Source organism: Macrotis lagotis, chromosome 1 (genome assembly GCF_037893015.1).
Source record: "Macrotis lagotis isolate mMagLag1 chromosome 1, bilby.v1.9.chrom.fasta, whole genome shotgun sequence".
NCBI classification, from domain to species: Eukaryota; Metazoa; Chordata; class Mammalia; order Peramelemorphia; family Peramelidae; genus Macrotis; species Macrotis lagotis.
In genome coordinates this window covers 695,916,547-695,938,760 of record NC_133658.1, presented here as the reverse complement: position 1 = coordinate 695,938,760, position 22,214 = coordinate 695,916,547, and the positions used below count along the sequence as shown (strand labels likewise).

General features: G+C 36.9%; 1 protein-coding gene across 2 annotated transcripts in view; it reads right to left on the bottom strand.

The window, feature by feature from the left end:
- STK39 (serine/threonine kinase 39) overlaps nucleotides 1-22,214 on the bottom strand; it is a 310,860-nt gene that overhangs the window by 177,299 nt on the left and 111,347 nt on the right. For both annotated transcript variants that reach the window (XM_074215784.1, XM_074215785.1), the window contains exon 5: nucleotides 20,984-21,039. In XM_074215784.1, coding sequence (XP_074071885.1) covers nucleotides 20,984-21,039 — 56 coding nt within the window. The remainder of the gene's footprint in view (nucleotides 1-20,983; nucleotides 21,040-22,214) is intronic.

The following is a 22,214-nucleotide window of genomic DNA, read 5'->3' as shown; positions in this document are numbered from 1 at the left end:
AACTTTTAGAAACTCCCAATGAATATTTAGTTATTGCACTATCATCGTTTTAGAAACCAGGTGTTTAACCAAGTTTGCCTGCTTCTTCTCTCCTTTCCTGAAAACATTTTTACCTTAGATTTAACTAAATATCAAAATTCTTTAATACCCCAAGTCTGCATCGTTCTTTTTTTTTGGGGGGGGGGTACCATCCAATACATCTTATAATTGTAGATAAAGCAACTGACATATATTATAGTTAAAGGGATGCAATAAAAAGCATAGGCTGGGGTGGAAAGGAAGGCCACTTGTAAGACAGAAAGGAATAAAGTTGCAAAAATGCTTTAAGATGGAAAAGAAAATAAACACACACACACACACACAGACAAAGAAAGGGTGTGTGTATGTCAGCTATGTGGCACTGTTATAGAGCACTGGCCCTGGAGTCAGGAGTACCTGAGTTCAAAGCTGGCCTCAGACACTTAATAATTACCTAGCTCTGTGACCTTGGGCAGGTCACTTAATCCCATTGCCTTACAAAAGAAAAAGAAAAAGAAACACAGACACACACAGACACACACAAACACACACAAACACACTTACACTCTACAACGTGTCCCAAAAGTTTCAGTGCAAATCACACTAAGACTTGCAGAATTTCCTATATACTTTTAAATAGTTTTCCCTCCAAAGTAGAACTGAAACACAGAGGAACAATAAAAATGACAAAGAGGAGATTGGGGGGAGGGATATACTCGTGGGTGGAGTTGACTTGTTCTTACCTCCCCCTACAAAGGCTTACAAAAGGCAATTTAACTGAAGTTCCCACCCATTGCTTCTAATTCCACCATTGGGGGACAAAAAGAACACTCTAGTCCCTCTTCAGAATCCCACAATATTAAAAGGTCACCTAGCTATTTTTAATGATCTTCTGTCATCAGACCCAACTACATCTTAAGAGTTTTAATCACAGGATATTAGAATTAGAACTGGAAGGAACCCTGGAATCCATACAGTTCAACCTCAATTGACTTGTCCAAGATCACAGAGATCATTTGTGGCAGAAGTGGGATCTCAAATCAGTTCTTCTGACTCCAAGCTAGTATCTTTGGGATCATTGAGCTATTGATATTGGTAAACATAGACTTTCCTTAACTGAAAGCGTCAAAGTTATGGTTAAAAGATCCTAGGGGAAAAAATGGAAAAATAATGAAGTCTATGATCTTTACTTTGATTCCTGATTTTTTTTTAAATTCTTTGCTATATTGTTAAAGGAAGATTAGTGAACATCAAGGAATGGATTGGTGATTCCAAGAATCACACAGTATAACTTCATCAGGAATAGGCTGTGGCAAACTATACTTACCTAAACCTTTGTTTGAATGTCTTCCTGGAGTAGAGCAGGGGAATGCTGCTGATACAGTTTATCAAAGCTTTGAATAAAGTCTCTGAGGCTCTTCTTGGGGGAAAATATGAAGAGATATGAACTAGGTATTTATATATTTAGGTGGATTCATATCTGAGCTGACCAGAATAGTAATAATAGTATTCAAATAATATTTACTAATATTACTACATCAGTTTGAAAAGAGGTCTCTAGAGGAAAGTTCCAAGAAATCTTTTCTTGGTCCAGTGCTGTTTAACATTTCTATCAGGAACTATGTAGACAGCAAAACCTGCAAGCTCTAGTATTTCATGCTTGTGCACAACTCATCCAAGGATCTGAAACCACCTCCTGAGGCTACAGCATGAGAGCTGCAAAGGACCTCGGAAACTGGTTCCTCTAATCCAAGCCCCTCATTTTACAAAAGAGGAATCTAAGATGCAGAGAGGACAGAGACTTGTGCAATGTCACACAGATAGTAACTCTCAGAGGAAGAATTTGAATCTAGATCTTCTTTCAAGAACAAAGAGATGCCCAATGGCTTCTGTGGCCATGAGACACTGTTACTTCTAAATGTATTTAATAAAATTTGGCAAGGAAAAAAAATAAGGAAAAGAATGGGTTTATAGTGTAAAAAATATAAGTTCCATTTGTGTCTATATATCCCTATTGCTTGGCACCTAACAGTCAATTAATTAATAAACATTGTTGGATTGAATAACATTCTGGCTCTTGAGATACCTGTAATGTGGCATTACCAGAATTAAGCTATAAAATCTGAAACCACTGAGAAACAAAATGCTACATCAGTTCAGAGGACAGAGAGAGGGCTTCTCCCCCACCCCTGGATCTGCTCAGCATCATAAGATTCTGAACAAAAATGGTTTTCAATCTCCCCTCTATAATAAAATAGACCCAATCTCCAAGAAGAATATGGTCCCCACAGAGTAGCAGAAGGATAAATCAATCCTGTGACATTTAATGGGTCTAGGCTCATAGATTTTGTTTGTCAGCTCTTCCTGCAGATATGTTTCTTATTTCTTGATGAAAAGAATCCAGGCCTCCTCTTTTAAACACCAGAATGCAAAAAAATCTGACAGTTTCACAGACTACTTTAGCATTGCCACCAAGAGAATGTAGGCTACCAACATACAAATTCCTTTAATATGCATAAAGCTACTTCAAAATTCAAGAAAAGTTCCTAAGAGAAAACATTCCCTTTTATCAGAACTTTGGTGGATAGGCGGCTCTCTGAATCACACCCATATGCTTTTTCCCCCTATTGTATTCTACAGATGTGCTATAATGTTAGCTTTCAAAGACTAACTTCAGGCTGAGCATAATTTCCATTCTGGATATGAAATTATCATCCTACACTGACATGAAAAATAAAAACAATCAGGAAAACAATTAGGCATTGTTTTCTCTAATAGTTGTACGATTGTACTATCCCCAAACTAAGCACTTCCACCCCCACTCTCAATGACATCCATATTTGTCTTCCCACACCCCAACTTCAAAGGTAAAGCAGAGGCGCTAAATGCACAAAGGGGTACAAGATTGTAAGGCAATCCATCATCAGCTCTTAGTTTTGGCTACTGATAGAGCAAATTAGCCAGAACAGTGGAGGGAGGTATTGGTGCAAATGATGATAAATGATGAATCATTTCTGCATTGTGATAGAAGAACCAAGATCCACATACGATTGTCCAACTATAAGCTAAAGCACTCTTAAAATTATAGCAGTGAGGTGTCAAGAAAGAAGTCCCCAATATTTAAGTAATTCACTTTAAAGGAAATTCTTATACTCAGTTAATCAAGAATCATCTAAATATGTGTACATATATGCAATCTGAATGTTTCAACTCCCACTACTCCGTGTTTGATTGGTGCTGTTAAAAAAAGTAGTTATATCAACAGACACTAAGAAATGTCTTCTTTTTATACAAGGTTATTCCCTTTCTAACATGACAACCAAGCCCCTAGAAATCCCCAAGAGTAAGGAGTGATACCCATTTATAGCATGATAGAGGTGGATGGAACTTAAATGGTCTTTTTGTGAAAATCTCTCATTTTAACAAACAAGGAAACAAAGAACCAGAGGAGAAAATAATGTGCTGCAATGAGCCTAAGGAGCTGAAAGGCAACACATTAAAAAATCAGAAACGAAGGAGTCAAAATTCAGGACATCTTCACTTAATTATGAAGCATCTGTGTCACTTAGGCTCTTCAATTGTAAAATGGAGCCTAAATTGCAACCTAATAAAAAAGAATTGTTTTCAAGATAAAATATGGCATTAGATATAATAAATAAATCATGTAAATAAAAAGCTGCTAAAAATCAGTATAAATATAGTAGATTTTCAATTTTGTGTACAATCATTTTTTTCTATTCTGTTTTAAAAAAGCTTGTTTCATTAAGTTCAGAATAAAAGCTTTTAAAATAAAAAAAAATCAGCACAAGATAGATTCATTATTAACTGGACTCAAAATATTTTTCCAATGTAAATGATAGCAAGACCTAAGTTATAAGAATTCTAGGGATGCTATATCAGCAAACAGAAACAAACAATAAAAAATGAAAAGAAATATTAACTATAAAATATCAAAACAATGGCCATGTCTAGATGGTCATATTTTTATCATGGAGAAAAACACTTTTCACATGGACTCACCAACTTGATTACCAGAAAATCTCTGAGAAGCCACAATCAATAACTTCCCATGCTACACAAGGAAAGTCCCTTAAGGGGGATGATGAAAATATTACACATACTTAAGAGGAATTATATCATTTTTATTCAGCTTACAGAACAACTAAGTCGATTAACAGAAACTCTAAAAAACTTTAAAGAGGTAAACAAGTTATATAATAAAAGTACCTCTGTGAGGTTCCTTAGGAACTAAGCTTTTAGGGAACCAAAACAAGGAAAAACCAAAAGGAGGGGCATTTTAAATTAAATCCTCTATTAACCAGCATTCTGTTTCCCAGAACTCACTGAACCACAAGTCTACAAATAAAATCTTAGAATCAGAATTTTTAGAAACCACAGAATCCCAAGAATCTCAGAATTGGACACTGAGTCCAATTCAAGTCTAAGTTCCTTCCTGAACAAGAATCCTTTTTAAAAACAAACCCAACAGCTATATTGTGGAAAGAGGGCTGAACTCTGGAACCATGGGATAGAAGTTCAAATCTTGTCTCTACTATTTATAATCTGTGTGACTTGAGGTAATCGGGTCATCTCCCTGGGCCTCTAGGTAATTTCTAAGTGCCTTTCCAGTTTTGATCCCTGGTCTGAAGACTTAATAGTTATAGAAAAACCACTACCCTTGGGGCAATCTCTTCTACTTTTGGATAATTGAAGTGATGCAAAGTTTGTTCTGATATCAAGCTTAAGTCTGCCTTTTTGAAACCTCCATCCATTGCTTCAAATCCTATCCTCAAAGGCAAAGAAGAACAAGTTTAATCCTTTTCATGTGAGAGCCTGTCAAATACCTAAACAAAGTTATTGTGTGCCCTTTAATTCTTTGCTTCTCCAGGCTAAACATTACAATTTCCTCCTACCATTAATCCCAAGGCTATCAGAGTTGCCCAAACCCTCCAAATATCAGTCATCACAATTCCCTCCTCCTTCTTACTTCCTCTGTTCCTACTCATATTGCACCCTAGCAACATCAAGTCCAATTACTTCCTTTTATAGGTAAAGCAAGGAGTGCCCAGCATTTGAATAGATGGCTGGGAATGTACTACCAATAACTATAAAGTAACTTATGCCTGATCCCCCAAACTACATAAATGAGAGAGGTAGCATGTGGGACAGTCTTCTTTCAAGACAACCAATTATCCCAAGATACATATACATATGTGTGTATGTATGTATGTATGTATGTATGTATGTATATCCTCTCCAAACATTAAATTCTCACTTTTCCCAATGTTAAGGTCAAGATTAGAATGATTTTGGGTGCTGGACTAGAGAAATTAAGTTTAATTGAAATATGCTCACTAATATAATCATAGCTCAACAAACTGATTTTCAAACAATCTAAAAATTAAGTGGCCCAACAAATCTGATCAATACAGTCTAAAACACCTCTGGGAAAGGAAAAATATCTGCCTTTCTTCCCTGTATTCTGCCAGTCCACATCACATTCACCCCACTGCTACTTCTTTTGAGAAAACCTCAAAATGTCATAACACTTCTAGACTTTCACAGAAACAAAATTCCATCAAGGTGATAGGGCAAATAATTTATTCCCATGACAGTCATGCTATAAGACTTCTTTCAGTTATTTCTTAGACAACTGGTAGTAGTCCCCACCAATAGTTTAAATGTTCAGTGGAAAACTGAGTTTCTGAAATTAAGAGTCAGAGGTTTTTTAGGGAAAAATTTTCAAAATTCTAAAATGTAGGAAGTCCATTTATTTATTTTAATACTTTTTAATAACACATATAGAAAGCATTTCCCTTCGCCTGGGAATTCCTTCTCTTTTTTTTAGAAAACTACATGAAGGAACTATTTCATTGAAAAAGAATACTGATAGGATGACTGTCTTGACTTCTGGCCAAGATGGCGGAGAGAAGACAGGCACAGTTCTAAAGTCTCCTGATCTCTTCCCCATCTATCACATGAAACAAACCTCTTAAAAGAAATCCGAACCACGAAACCCAGAAAGAAAAGCCAGGAGAAGGAACAACAACCTCAGGATTTGTCTCCCGCAGCAGCCTTGGCTGAGTACCAGCGGGTGAGTCTGGGCTCAGAGGGAGGATCAGCCCCGGATCAGCCAGATTTATAGCTGAATTGGAATGAGGACCGGCTGGATCAGCGGTGGGGCTGCAGGAAAGGGGCTTGGGTCCATGGGGAAGTAGAGGCACTGGTGGTGGGGCTGTCCCCCTGGAGCTTGGGGAAGGGGCTGCGGGGAGAGGTCTGGTGCAGGACAGCTGCGGACACCATCCCTGGGCTCCTCAGGTCTGAGAAACTCTGAGCCCAAGCCTCCATTGCACTGAGGCCTCCTCCCAAACAATTGCAAACTACTTCTGCCTCAGGCCCAGGTGTGTGAGCAGAAGAACCAGCCCAGCTGAGGAATCACCTCAGGCCAGGGTAAAGCCCACCATTGATTGAAGGCAAAAGAATTCAATAGCTGCAATTCCCTCCCTCAAGCAAAAAGGAGAAGGCCTCGCAACCAAGGTCACAGACACTCCAGAGAGGGCAACCAGCACCTCCTACTGGCCAGCCAGAGAAACTGCACTCAGTAAAGCCTTTAGAGATCCCAAGCCCAGGTGAACCAGCCCCACCCAACTCAAGGTCTCAGCATAATGAAGAAGGGTCAGTGGAAAGGTGGATCCATTGAAAAATTCCTGGAAGGGAAAGACCCCAACTCAGAGAGACCTGGAACCTCTGAGGAGAATACAATCTGGTCTCCAGCACAGAAAGACTTCCTTGAAGAACTAAGGAAGGAGCTTAAAAATTTGGGAGAGACAATTAATACCTTGCAACAAGAAAACAAAACCTTAGAAAGTAAAATTGGACAAACACAAAAGGAGAATAAATCTCTCAGATCCTCAAATGAGCAAATGCAAAAAAGAAATTAATTCTCTCAAAACCTCAACTGGTCAACTGGAAAGCTCTTTCAAAAGTAGAATTGACCATTTGGAAAAGGAGTTGCAAAAGGTTAATGAAGAAAACTCCTCCCCCAAAAAAAGAATGGAGTCTACATAAATTAATGACTCCATGAGACAGCAAGAGTCAGTTAAACAAAATCAAAAAATAGAAACAAATGTAAAATAGTTCATCAACAAAACCACTGACCTCGAGAACAGATCGATGAGGGGAAACCTGAAAATCATAGGACTTCCTGAAAACACTGAAGAGGAGGAAAAAAAAGGCTGGACTTAATATTACAGGATCTAGTGATGGAAAACTGCCCTGATATCATGGAATCGGAGGGCAAAGTAGTTATAGAAAGAGTACATCGATCCCCTCCAGAAAAAGATCCTAAAATGAAAACACCAAGGAATGTTGTGGCCAAACTCCAGAACTATCAGATAAAAGACAAAATCCTTCAAGCATCCAGAAAGAAACAATTTAAATATTAAGGAGCCACAATAAGGAATACGCAGGACCTGGCTGCATCAACTTTAAGGGATTGAAGGGCCTGGAACGAGATATTTCGAAGAGCACAGGAGCTTGGAATGCAGCCAAGAATCTACTTTCCTGCAAAGCTGAGCCTTCTCTTCCAGGGAAAAAGATGGACATTTAATGAAATGGAAGAATTCCAAAAATTTCTGATGAAAAGACCAGAGCTAAACAGAAAATTTGGACATCAAACAGGAGGTTCAAGAGACACACATGAAAAGGTAAAAAAAAAAAAAAAAGGAGAGGGGTGCGGTAAAAGGAAAAAAATGCAATCCAGTAAGTTGAAACTGGCTGTATCCCAGCATGGGGGGGGGGGGGGGCGGGGGGAAGAGACTCTCATAAATCCTGAGAAATGTAACTCTAACAGAGAGAATATACCTAGCCAGAAATGATGGACATCCATAACCTATCCATGAGGCTGCTATCTAATGGGATGTAACTGGCTTTAACCACAATTGGAAGAAAAACTCTAATAACTCTCAGGAATTTTGACTCTATTCAATAGAATATACTGAACTAGAAGGGACAGACACTCAGAATTTTCTATGACTCAGATAGAATGATCTAAAAAAATACACTATCTCCCTAAAAAGGGGAACAGGAAAGAGACGGGAGGAGGGAGGGGACTGAATGAGACAAATCTCATTACACTAAGAGGTACAAAAAACCTATGGTAATAGAGGGGAAAAAGGGAGCCGAGGAGAAACACCTGAATCTTCTTCTCATCAGACTTGGCTTAAAGTCAACCTACACATACTCAGTTAACTTATAAAACATCTAAACTTTCAAGTATTAAAAGGGGGAAGGTGGGGGATGGAGAAAGGGAAGGGGAGTGGGGGAAATAGGAGGAAATAACAAAAGGAAGGGAAGGGAAAAGGGAAAAAGGGGAAGGGGAAAGAAAGGGGAGGGTATGATATAGGAGGGCAAACACACTGAAGGGGGTGGTATTCAAAAACAAAATACTGGGGAATGTGGATAAAAGGGGGGGAAGGGGGAAAATACAAACAGAGGGAAGATAGCACAGAGGGCAATAAAGAATTAGTAATCATAACCTTGAATGTGAATGGGATGAACTCTCCCTTAAAACTTAAGCAAATAGCAGTGGATTGAAAACCAGAATCCTACAATATGCTGCTTACAAGAAACTCATTTGAAGCACAGAGATACATATAGAGTAAAGGTAAAAGGCTGGAGCAAAATATATTTTGCTTCAGCTGAAGTTAAAAAAAGCAGGGGTAGCAATCCTTATCTCAGACAAAGCAGCAGCAAAAATAGATAGCATTAAAAGAGATAAGGAAGGAAACTTTATCCTCCTAAAAGGTAGCATAGACAATAAAGTCATTTCAATATTGAATATATATGCACCCAGTGGGACAGCACCCAAATTCTTAGAGGAGAAGTGGAAAGAATTACAGGAAGACATAGACAGCAAAACTCTACTAGTGGGAGACCTCAACCTGCCGCTATCAGATCTAGATAAATCGAATCATAAAATGAACAAGAAAGAAGTTAAGGAGGTAAACAGATTGGTAGAAAAATTAGATATGGTAGACTTATGGAGGAAACTGAATGGGGATAGAAAGGAATATACCTTTTTCTCTGCAGTACATGGAACTTATACAAAAACTGACCATATACTAGGGCATAAAAACCTAATGATCAACTGCAGAAAGGCAGAAATAGTGAATACATCTATCTTTCTCAGATCACAATGCAATAAAAGTCATATGCAATACTGGGCCAAGGTGATAGAGACCCAGAACAAATTGGAAACTGAATAACCGCATTTTAAAAAAAGAGTGGACCAAAAAAACAAATTATAGAAAGAATTAACCATTTTATCCTAGATAATGATAATAATGAAACAACATACCAAAACCTATTGGATTCATTCAAAGCAACTCTCAGGGGATATATTATAGCTCTAAATGCTTATACGAATAAATTGGAGAAAGAGGAAATCAATGAACTAAACATGCAACTAAAAAAATTAGAGAAAGAACAAATCAAAAATCCCCAATCAAATACTAAATTAGAAATTCTAAAAATTAAAGGAGAGATTAATAAAATTGAAAGCAAAAAACTATTGAATTAATAAATAAAACTAAAAGTTGGTATTATGAAAAAACCAATAAAATTGATAAACCTCTGGTCAATAAAAAAATAAAAGAAAACCAAATTGCTAGTATCATAAATGAAAAAGGAGGAAATTAAAGTAATAATTCGAAATTATTTTGCCCAACTCTATGCCAATAAATTTGATAATCTAAGTGAAATGGATGAATATTTACACAAATATAAATTGCCCAGGTTAAACGAAGAAGGAATTAAATACCTAAACAACGCTATCTCAGAAAAAAGAAATTCAACAAGCCATTATTGAACTCCCTAAAAAAAAATCTCCAGGGCCTGATGGATTCGAAAGTGAATTCTACCAAACATTTAAGGAACAACTGGTTCCAATCCTATATAAATTCTTTGGAAAAACAGGGAAAGATAGAACTCTGCCTAACTCTTTCTATGGAACCAATATGGTACTTTTACCTAAACCAGAAAGAGTTAAAACAGAGAAAGAAAATTATAGACCTATTTCCCTGATGAATATAGATGCAAAAATCTTAAATAAAATCTTAGCAAAACGACTACAACAAGTCATCACTAGGATAATACATTATGATCAAGTAGGATTTATTCCAGGAATGCAGGGTTGGTTCAATATTAGGAAAACTGTTAGTATACTCAATTATATCAACAACAAACCTATCAGAAATCATAATCATATCAATAGATGCTGAAAATGCTTTTGAAAAAATACAGCATCCATTCCTATTAAAAACACTAGAGAGTGTAGGAATAAATGGACTGTTCCTTAAAATAATTAGCAGTATCTATCTGAAACCATCAACAAGCATTATATTCAATAGGGAGAGGCTAGAGCCATTCCCAATAAGATCAGGGGTGAAACAAGGATGCCCATTATCACCACGACTATTTAATATTGTATTAGAAATGTTAGCAGGTTATAAAATAAACCCTCATAAATCCTCAACTTTTCTATATATGTCTAGCAAGAAACAGCAGGAAGAGCTAGAAAGAGAAATCCCATTCAAAGTAACCTCAGACAGTGTAAAATATTTGGGAGTCTATTTGCAAAGACAGACTTAGAATCTTTTTGAAAACAATTATAAAACACTTCTCACACAAATTAAATCAGATTTAAATAACTGGGCACATATCAACTGCTCATGGATAGGTAGAGCTAATATAATAAAAATGACAATTCTACCAAAACTAAACTATCTTTTTAGTGCTCTATCAATCAAAATTCCAAAAAATTACTTTAATGAGTTAGAAAAAATTGTAAGTAAATTCATATGGAGAAATAAAAAGTCAAGAATTGCCAGGAGCTTAATGAAAAAAAAGTGCAAACGAAGGTGGCTTAGCACTACCAGATCTAAAATTATATTATAAAGCATCAGTCATCAAAACTGTTTGGTATTGGCTAAGAAATAGAGTGGTGGACCAGTGGAATAGACTAGGTGTAAAAGCAGGAGAGGATTACAGTAATCTGCTGTTTGATAAACCCAAAGAGTCCGGCCATTGGGATAAAAATTCCCTCTTTCATAAAAACTGCTGGGATAACTGAAAGTTAGTATGGAAGAAACTTAGATTAGACCAACACTTCACACCCTTTACCAAGATAAGATCCAAATGGTTACAGGACACAGACATAAAAAACATACTATGAGCAAATTAGAAGATCAAGGACTAGTCTACCTGTCAGATCTATGGAAAGGGGAACAGTTTCTGACTAAGGAAGAGTTGGAGAACATCACCAAAAACCAATTAGATGATTTCGATTACATTAAATTAAAAAGCTTTTGCACAGATAAAACCAATGTAATCAAGATCAAAAGAAATGTAGTAAATTGGGAAACAATCTTTACAACAAATGATTCTGACAAAGGACTCTTCTAAAATATACAGAGAACTGAGTCATATTTTTAAAACAAAAAGCCATTCCCCAATTGAAAAAATGGTCAAAGGATATGCAAAGGCAATTTTACAGATGCGGAGATCAAAGCAATCCATAGCCATATGAAAAAATGCTCTAAATCATTAATTATTAGAGAAATGCAAATTAAAGCTTCTCACCTCACACCTCTCAGATTGGCCAGTATGACTAGGAAGGATAATGATCATTGTTGGAAGGGATGTGGGAAATCTGGGACACTATTACACTGTTGGTGGAGCTGTGAACTCATCCACCCCTTCTGGAGAGCTATTTGGAACTATGCCCAAAGGGCAACAAAAATGTGTATACCCTTTGACCCAGCAATACCACTACTGGTTCTATACCCTGAAGAGATGAGGAAAAAGGGTAAAAACATTACTTGGACAAAAATATTTATAGCAGCCCTGTTTGTGGTGGCAAAGAATTGGAAACCCAGTAAATGTCCTTCAATTGGGAAATGGCTTAGCAAACTGTGGTATATATATGTCATGGAACACTATTGTTCTATTAGAAACCAGGAGGGACGGGATTTCAGGGAAACCTGGAGGGATTTGCATGAACTGATGCTTAGTGAGATGAGCAGAACCAGAAAAACACTGTACACCCTAACAGCAACATGGGAGTGATGTTCAACCTTGAAGGACTTGCTCATTCCATCAGTGCAACAATTGGGAACGATTTTGGGCTGTCTGCAAAGGAGAGTACCATCTGTATCCAGATAAGGAGCTGTGGAGTTTGAACAAAGTACAAGGACTATTCCCTTTAATTTAGAAAAAAAAAAAACAACCAGATATCTTATTGGCTGATCTTGTTACCTCTGAGAATTCTGTTCTCTTTAAGGATATAATTTCTCTCTCATCACACCCAATTTGGATCAAGGTACAACATGGACACAAAGTAAAGACTGACAGAGTGCTATCTGTGGGGTGGGGGTGGGGGGAGGGAAGCAAGATTGGGGGAAAATTGTAAAATTCAAATAATATCTTTAATAAAAATAAATTTAAAAAAAAAGAAAAAGAATACTGTTAAGTGATATTATCCATGAACTTCTAAGCACAAGAAAATAATTTTAAAACAGATAACTTGAGTCATCTTTAAAAGAATTGATATCCTGGGTTTTTGTAACTTGTATTTGAATTGCTTTTCAGGGTATGCTGAAGGCCTCTGAATTCCAGTCCACTGATTTAGGATTTTCCTAATTTTTTGTCCTTTTGGTTGGTTCTTCATTACTTATGAGTACCAAAACAATATCACTATGTTAAAGACAGGTTACATTGTGTTCAACTGTAGCTATCAGACCAATACAAGCTTGAAATGCTCTACCACAGGTCAGACACAAATAGTCCATATGAACACCTGGGGAGATTATTTTAGACTTGAGCATCTCACATTTCCTTTGAGCTGCTTCAATTCTGCCTTACTCATTAAGCACAGCACCTTCTCTGATGAGGCTATGTTGGGCGGTCTTGTGCTAATGTCTCCCATGCTACACAATCAATTTCAAAATTCTTAAGAGTGACCATAAGAGTGTCCTTGTATTACTTTTTTGGACTCTTTTTGTGCCCTATCATGAGTTTTCCATTAAATAATCTTTTTTATGGCATTCATATATCTGGCATTCTAACATGTCCAGCACATTGTACTTGCATTCTCTGTAGTAATGTTGGAATGCTAGGCAGCTTAGCTCAAGACAGGACCTCCATGTCTGGTATGTTCTCCTGCCAGGTGATCTTCAGAATCCTCCTAAGACAATTTAAATGGAAGCAAATCAGTTTCCTGGCCTGGCGCTGGTAGACTGTCCAGGTTTCACAGGCATATAGCAATGAGGTCAGCCCAACTCTGTAGACCTCTAAAAGTTAATCTAATACCTCTTCTCTCTCCCACTATCCTTTGAAGCCTCCAAAATATTGAGCTAGCTCTGGCAATGCAAGTGTTAACCTCATTGTCGATGTGTACCTGCCTGAAAAGGACAATGCCAAGGTAAATGAACTTGTTCACAGTACTCAGAACTTCTCCATTTGTTGTAATGGATAGTATGATGCTAGCTGATCAAACACCTGTGTTTTCTTGGCATTAACTGTTAGATCAAAATTAGCACAGGCAGTAGAGAATCGAGTCATACTTTGTTGCATCTCAGCTTCAGAGGCTGCATGGAGTGCACAGTTACCTGCAAACAGAACATTATGCACCGGCACATCAGGGCAACACCTCCCTAATGTCGTGATCTTCTTTGAAAATGAAGTACAAAAAAAAACACCATTATTAGCTGACTAAGGAAGAAGTGTCCATCATCAGAGTTGGAAAAGATACATTTGTATGACTGTTTTCAGTTTTTAAGATATATATATATATATGTATATATATACATATATATATATATCTGTATCTATCTATCTATCTATCTATATATATGGTCTAAATCCTTTATTATAAGAATATTTAATATAAAGTACCCTGCCTTTATTAAATGCATGTCTTACTCTCTCTTGTTGGGCAGTTAGGTGGTCCAGTTGATTAGAGTCCCAGGTCTATAGTCAAGAAGTCTCCTCTTTCTGAATTCAAAATGGGTCTCAGACATTTATTAGCTAAGTGACCTGGGCAAATCAGTTTAACCCTATGTGTCTTACTTTCTTCATCTGTAAAATGGGCTGGAGAAGGAAATGGTAAAATTTTGTCAAGTATCTTTGCCAAGAAAACCCCAAATGGGGTCACAAAGAGTTGGACATGACTGAAAAATGACCAAATAACAAAATTCTCTCCACTTAAACTCTAACTATATTATATTATATATATATATATATATATATATATATATATATATATATATTTATCCTTTGACAATGAAAGACACAAACTCTAGCTTATCCTTCAAAGCTAGGGATTCTACTATGTTCCAAAAGAATTATATATTAAATGAAGGGAAGGTTTAATAAGTTTAAGAAGCTCAGAAAAGATATGGTGAAATTCCAGAAGAGTCTGAGAGATCATACTCATAGCTGTAAACTGTAAGTTGAGTAAGGTAACTTCTCTCCCTTTGAGGTCTTCTTGACATAACTCCCTTCCTACTCAATTTTCAACACTAGTTGTCAAACCAAGAATGATAAACACTCAGGTTGCTTTAGGGAAATGAAAAGATAGGGGTAAAATGGTAGGTGATAGCAGGGGAATCAAAATGGCATCTCCTAGGTTGGGGGAGGCATTCAGGAAGATTACATAATTTTGTAAACCATAGTTTGCAAATCTTCTAACACGCCCCCTTTTTGGATGAGAAGGAATTGTTCAGAATAGTCCCTTCCATTTTTATACCCAACTCTCCCCTCCTACATACTATCTCATGCCCACAGGACTCCACTGTCAAGCAAAGTTGAGAAAAAATCTTTCTTTGTTTATCCTAGGCAAGGCCTAAAGATTGTGATCACTGAGGATTTGTCTGTTCCTTCACTGCTATACATGAGAATTGACCCATCACAAAATAAATAGCCAAAACCATGAAGGGCATGGATTACCCTGGATAAGTACTTACAAAAAAGGAATGCACAGTGCACCTAATTATGCTTTCATACCTTCTGGGTCATTGTCAATTATTGTCTACTTTGCCTAATGCTATATCTAGCTCAGTTATGAAGAGCTCTATTTAAATCTTCACAGTAACTTAGAAGAAACATAGAGCTGTTTCTTTACATTAAAAAATGGTTTCTCCAATCTCTGATGTATAGTGCCCATTGCCTTACCTATGTCATTCCAGGTTATGAATCTTACTTCAAGTCCAAACTGGTAGGAAATCATTAGCATAAAACATAATATTCTGAACATGCACCTAAGCAAAAACCTAAAAATCTGAAAAAAATCTGATGCCATCAAACCTGACACTGACAGTCTCTGCCCAAAATACAAATTTTCCAGAAGGTAGTTCTATCTCTTCAATGGCCTGGCTTTAACTTCCTAAACCCAAAATTAAAAGGACTCCTTGTGATCTAGAAAGAAAATTAAAAAGAACACTAAGTAAGAGGTAGTCCTGAAAGGTTTACATTTTAAGCAGATAAAGTATACCTCTTCTTGGAACAGCAAGCTGAGCCTGAATTACTCATGAGTGGGGTGTGACCACTCATGTGGGGCAATCATTCTGGGCATATACCTAAAGAAACAAGTGAAGGAGAAAAGGGGAAGGTTGAAGTAAAGTCTCCAGAATCCTAGTTCTCTGGCTGCCTAATTTCTCCCACCTACTACAATACTATCACCACCACCTACCCAAAGACAAAAAAAAAGGCACAAGAAAAGTTGCCTCCCCCTGTGTGTGCTGCAGCAAACACAGGCTCTAATAGTAAGCACCTATTTCTTATCCTCAGGGGAGTCAAATTCCCCAGGGCTCCAGACTCTAGCCTCTAGAAGCTGCCTCATCCACAGAATATCCCTGGAATTGGACTTCTTGCATCTCAATCGCAGCTCCCAACAGGGATGCTGCTGCTCAGAAGCTGATTATTTCCCCATTTATTCTTGCAGCACTGTCTTCCTTGCTTTAGGTCCATGCCAAAGCAGTGACAGGCAGAACATCATGCGGTTTTACAAATAACACTGTCAGCAAATCTACCTCCCTTTGGGTTCTTATGGATGAAGCAAAAAGTCTGGTTACTTCCAGGCAAAGCAAGTCTAGCTGCAGGTGTTACTGATAAAATCTTTAGTCATGGAAGACTCAACACATAAGCTGAATTTGAAAATATATTAAGAGAAAAAAAAAATCTGTGTTCACAACCTCCCCTCACTGAAAATAATTTAACTAATTTTAAACAAGCAAACAAATAAATAACAACAAAATTCCCTTCCATTTTACATCTGAGATGTGAAGATGACAAGAAAATATGAATGACAATAAGAATATGATTAAAGTCAAACTGATAGATGCTGGTGAAACCTTCCCTTGCTCCTTAAATTATTCTAGACCTTTTCAAAACAATGCTAACCCTAGCTTAAGCTGCCTACTTTTCTTATATCCCAACTATTACTAAAAAATAAGGAAGGGAAATCCATAAAACAGAGTCTACAGCAGTAGAAGGGAGTAATGATCTGCTTCTTCTTACACAGGTAACAACTTTTTAAAATCAATATTGGCTGAATGAACACAAATGAAAATAACTGTGGTAAATCAAATCAAATTTAATATTTTCCAAGAAAATCCACTATTTAAGGAAATCCAAAAACTGAAGTCATCTGACATCATTAAAAAAAATTCCTGTAGAAAATAATTTGCCAGTTTTAAAATTATGAGATTTCTTATATTCAGTTTAGAACAAGCATTCACCCTTGTGTACATAAAACAAGATGTGCCAAGACTTCTGCCTTTCCCTGGAATCAAAAGAGAAAGAAAGACACAGCATAGGTACTATGAGAGGAATATGACTAAAAAGAGCTCCTCAGCTTTCTGGAAAACATTAGTGGAGCTAGCTATTAATTTTATAGACACTGTCTTAATCTAGCTATTTATCTGGAAGGCAAAGAAAGGGCCTTGTGCATCAGGCTTAAAATTTCTACATTAACTAGACCCAGGGAGCTCCTCAGTATAGTTTTGCATGCGATGATGACTCACAAGAGAGCTTCTCCTTGGAACACCTCCAATCCCTCCCCCTCCCCAGTTACCCCCACAAACTCACCAATGACTGTGCAACACTTTATGCTTCAACAGAAATGGAGGAGATGCAAAAGGGAAAAAGTGCAGAGTGTGTTGCCTGGCCCAGATGGCGATCAATTTATGCACAGATGCAGAAGATATAATTATGGCCCAGATTATTTTTGTTTGCACAATTATAAATGCTATTAGGGTTTGAAAGTTATCCAGCTTCCTTTGTTTTTAACCTAACTACAGGGCTCTGTCCTCCTGATGTTCTACAGAAGCAAGACACCTGAACATACTTCATCTCAACAATATGGATTTGTGTAGCATAAAGCTTTGCAACACACAAAGTCTAAATTGTTTCTGAATATATACTTTCTTCCCCTAAGATCTTTCAATCTGTCCATGACTAGAAAAGGTTTCTGCTGATATGTACAGGCTTACAGACACAGATAGACACTAATGTCTCTCTCTCTCTCTCTCTGTCATACTTCTGTGATTGAGAATCTTTGGTACAAGAGAAAGAAAGAAAATGACAAAAAAAATCAAAGGAAGAGAACCTGAAAATAGAAAAAACCCTAAGTTTTACCTCGAAAATATCTCCAAGGATGATCATATAATATAATTTATGCAAATAACTATCTCATCTAAAAAAAAATCTATACTAATCTCTCAGATAAAGTGCAATTATAAATGGATTCACTGCCTGGTGATAACCCACTCTTGGATGCTCCACAGGCGTGGTGGAATTTTTATCATCTATCATTATCCATTATATTCCATCTGTTCTTCCTTGTTCTTTTCTGAGAACCATCATCTGACCAGTCACGTAAGTTCACAACCTTGGAACCAGTCATTCTGCACTCTGTCCTCTTCCCCTCATCTCCTATAGGCAACCAACCACCAACTCTTGCCATTCTAACCTCATATCTGTCCTAGAGTTTCATATTGGCTTCTCTACTTAGAATCTATCCCCCCTGAAGTCCATCCTCCTCATAGCTTTCAAAGAGGCTAAGACAGGGGTCTACTTTTATTACCGTTTTGCTCAAAAATCTTCCACAGTTCCCCATTGCAAAAAAAAAAGTGAAATCCTGCATTAAAATTTTCACAATCTGCCTCCCAAGTGCCCCTCCCACTCCATGAATACTGCATTCATAAAATTGATTTAGATCTAGAAGGAATCCAACCTCCATTTTTTTGATTATTGAGGAAACTGGGTCCCAGAGAAGTTAAATGATTTCCTTACATAACTGAGCTCTTAATCTTCTGAAGTGGGATTAGAATCTAGGTCTTCCAATTCCACCTCCAGCATCCCAGCCACTACACCAATGTGCCTTTCAAAAAAGGTCTCCCGACCAAGCTAAAAACAGGAGCACTTGTCCAAACGTGACACTCGCTATTCCATCTCTGAGCACCAGTAGGACAAGTCATTTTCCCCTGCCTAGAATGGTGCCCTTGTCACATCTCTACATCTCTCCTGCCTTCAAGGATCAACTCAAGTACTCAGGGCATTCTACAAAGCGGCTTTGTTTTCCCCAACCACTCAGCTGCTAAAAAAGTCTTTGTCTCTGCCTCTCTCTCAAATTCCCTAGTACTAAGATTAGTTGTATATATATTGCTCCATCTACCAGGTAGCAAGATCTTTGTAACCATATCACCTAGCATGTTCCTGGCATATAAATGGTGCTGAATAAATGCTTGCTGAGTTGAGTTTTACAAGTGAGTCTCACCTTAAGACACTAGAGAAGCCCAAAACCCCTGAAAAAAATCCTTTTGTTTACAAAATGTGCTCATATTTACTACAAGATACATACCCTATGTCCACAAAAAAGAAAAATTCGTGCCCCACCCCCCACCCCGACCACCAACCACCTAACAAAACATACTTCATATTGTGGAAGAAAAAGATTCAAGGATAGCTAAACCTCAGGGAATCCAAACTGGAACAAGACACTCTATTCAAAACTCATAGGAGACATAGCCAAAAATACCAAATCATTAATATAAGACTAATAAGATTAAATGGCTGCCAGATAATGAAAAGCAGGCCTTAAAAAGACAGCAATTGATAGGCTACTTTACTTCAAAGACATAATGCAGTCACTCTGACCCTCCTATCAGAATGTGATAATTTCTTTATAAAAACGGGATCATCCATTATACATCACTATCAACTTAAAGGAAGATGAATGACAGCAAGTTAACTCTTCTGGTTTCCTAACTAGCCTCTGTTGCATTCTTATTAGCTCACAAATGCCTCAGAATCCAACCATCTAGAGAACATGTGGAATCCATGCAAAATTCAGGACAGTGCAAAGGGTAGAGCTAATGTAGAGGCAGCCCAGAACTAAGAAAAGGAGGAAGGAAGAAGCACTGGGGCCAGGAGATGTTAAATGTGTCTAAATCCTCAGTTTTTATATAGTCAATGGGAGCATTATTCAACTGACCCTAGCTTCTGTGGAAAAGGTTAATAAGTAGCTGGGATGGAGGATTACGTGAATGAGGTGCTTAGCTAAGCAGCCTCAGAAACTGCAATAAACCATTAAACAAACTGTTAGGATAATTCCTATTATTCAGGATGGAAATAACTGCAAAAAACATGAGTTATTTTCTACTGTTGCTGGTTTCCTAAGAAGGAGATTCTCAGCTCCACAAAGTTTCCAGTTTTTCCTCCTGCCCATTCAATAAAATCCCTTCTTTTAAGGAATACCTTCAGGTATGCAGATGTCTATCAAAAACTTTGTCCTTAGTATAGTGGAAAGAACATGGAATGTAGACTCATAGAAAGGTCTTGAGTTTTAATCCATTTGTATCACTTGTTATGTGTGACCTGGAGTAAGTCAATTCCTCTCTGGACCACAGTTTCCTCATATGACCGTTCCAGATCTAGGTCTATGATCCTATACCCGAGTTTTTGTACAGGGTCATCACTTTACTGAAGCCTCCCTAAAAGATTAATCAAAAAAATGATTGGCCGCTAAAAAAAGTAACCAAGCAAGCATTGGTCAGTAGAAAATATGACAGACAAGTGTTATTCTCAATGAGCCTAGTGGATTTCTGATGGTGATATACAGAACTTAAAATCAGTAGATCATTGATAGCAAAGTAAATTGAAGGTCAAGAACTCTGATCTGATTTAGCTTGGTAGGTAGGAAATTTGGGAGAGTTAAACAAGTCTGCTGCATTTTTCATTTAGAAAATGAAGCTACTCTATCTTTACCACAAATGAGAACAAATGAGTTCAGTCAATATTTCTAGCATTATTTGGGATAAAATGAGCAAGTTGAATGAATTCCATAGCAATACACTCTCCTGAGTGTTCATTATCTGAGAAATTTAGCTATAAGTGGTTCTGAAAAAGGTATCAGAATAAGGAAAGGCAATAAAAAACAGAACACCTTCCAAAAGGGGCCTTTATGTTATCACCAAGTTTTTGAACCTTCAGCTTCATCAAGACTAGGATTTTTTTTAAGTAATTTTTTTCAAAGATGTGTAAATCTCTTCTTCCCACAAATGATTATTGTTCACTATTCAATCAAAAGATTAGCAAGCCAACAAAACTAAACCAAAATAAATAAAAGAAAATAAGGACAGCATGGTTTCTCTTAACTAAAATGCTACTAGCCAAAACAATATTTTTTCAAAGAATTCAACATGAATTCATCAAGATAAAAGTGAAATAACACGTGCCATAGGTTCCAGTATTGCAAAGAAACTATAAATAGTATCATCAGACCTTGTTGAACACTGTTTGAAGAATAGATTATATGAATTTATTCATTTCTCAGTAGCAAATCGAAACTGTAGAGCAGAAAACCCTAGTGTAAACAAACAATGAATTTTGGATTTATAATTTTTACCTGCTATTTGCACTGAACCGTCTTCACCCAAAAGAATATTACCAGCCTTCAAATCCCTATCAGAAATAAATCAGAAGTTAATTCTACAAAGTATACACATTATGTCATATACATTTCTTCAGGAAGATTTTTTTAAAAGGCAAATATTACTCATTTGAATTTCACTTAACAAATATATTGTAAATTAGGAAATGTGACTGACACTGGAATAACCAAGGTATTTCACAGTCTATCATTAACTAGATTTAATACAAATCACAAACAAATGAAGACTTGATGTTGCATGTTGGTAACAAGGTTAGATCTGAAATTCATAATGCTTTCATCTTATGAACAACCAATGTTTTTTGGCTTTTGGTTTTTTTGGTTTTTCCTTGTTTTTAGCAGACTTGTCATTTCATCTGTGTAGAGAAATCCTGGTATTCAACAGTGCCTCCAAATTCAGTCAAAGAATTACTTTTCCACTGAGAAGTTAAGAGATTTGCCCAGCCTAACAACTACTATTTGTCAAAAGTACAGCTTGAATCCAAGTCCTTCCTAATTTCAAAGCTGGCCCTCAAGTCATTATCCAAGAAAGTCTTTCATTAAAATGCTACCTATTTAAAACTACATTTAATCACAGCTGTCTGAGAAGAATTCCAAAATACTCTTCAAAATAATTCCAAAATAATCTAATATATATATGAGTTTCTGTTCAACACAGAAACTGATTATAAGGCATATGTCTTTTTATTATCAATACCAATTAGAAAGAATAATGTTCATTCTGACATTCCTAGTCCTTACTCTCAAGGGTTTGATTAGATGAACAGTCCTAATAATATGACAGAACTCATCTTTCATAAGGAAAATGTACAGTTAAAAACTGTTTTTACGTTCAGTTGGGAAAAGAAATCAAAATTACTTTAATCACAGAAAATGCACAAATTGGATGGTAAATGTCAAAGTTTGGTAGGAGAAAAATAGCAGTAGAAGCTACAAAGTGTAAATTCTTTATTGTTTTGAGGAGGGGAAAAAACCCTCTAATCATAGCTTGGAACTGACATAGTTGCCCACTAGATTAAATTTTATCAACAAATAGAAAGGAATTTGAATCAGCAGAATGCCTGGGGTCTTCCAGTCTGCAGGTTTTTTTCTTTTAAGAATTACTGTATTGTATTCAAAATGTATGCCCTTCCCTTTTCTATCTCAAAAGCATAGCCCTTTCTCATCAAACCATTACAATGGATGC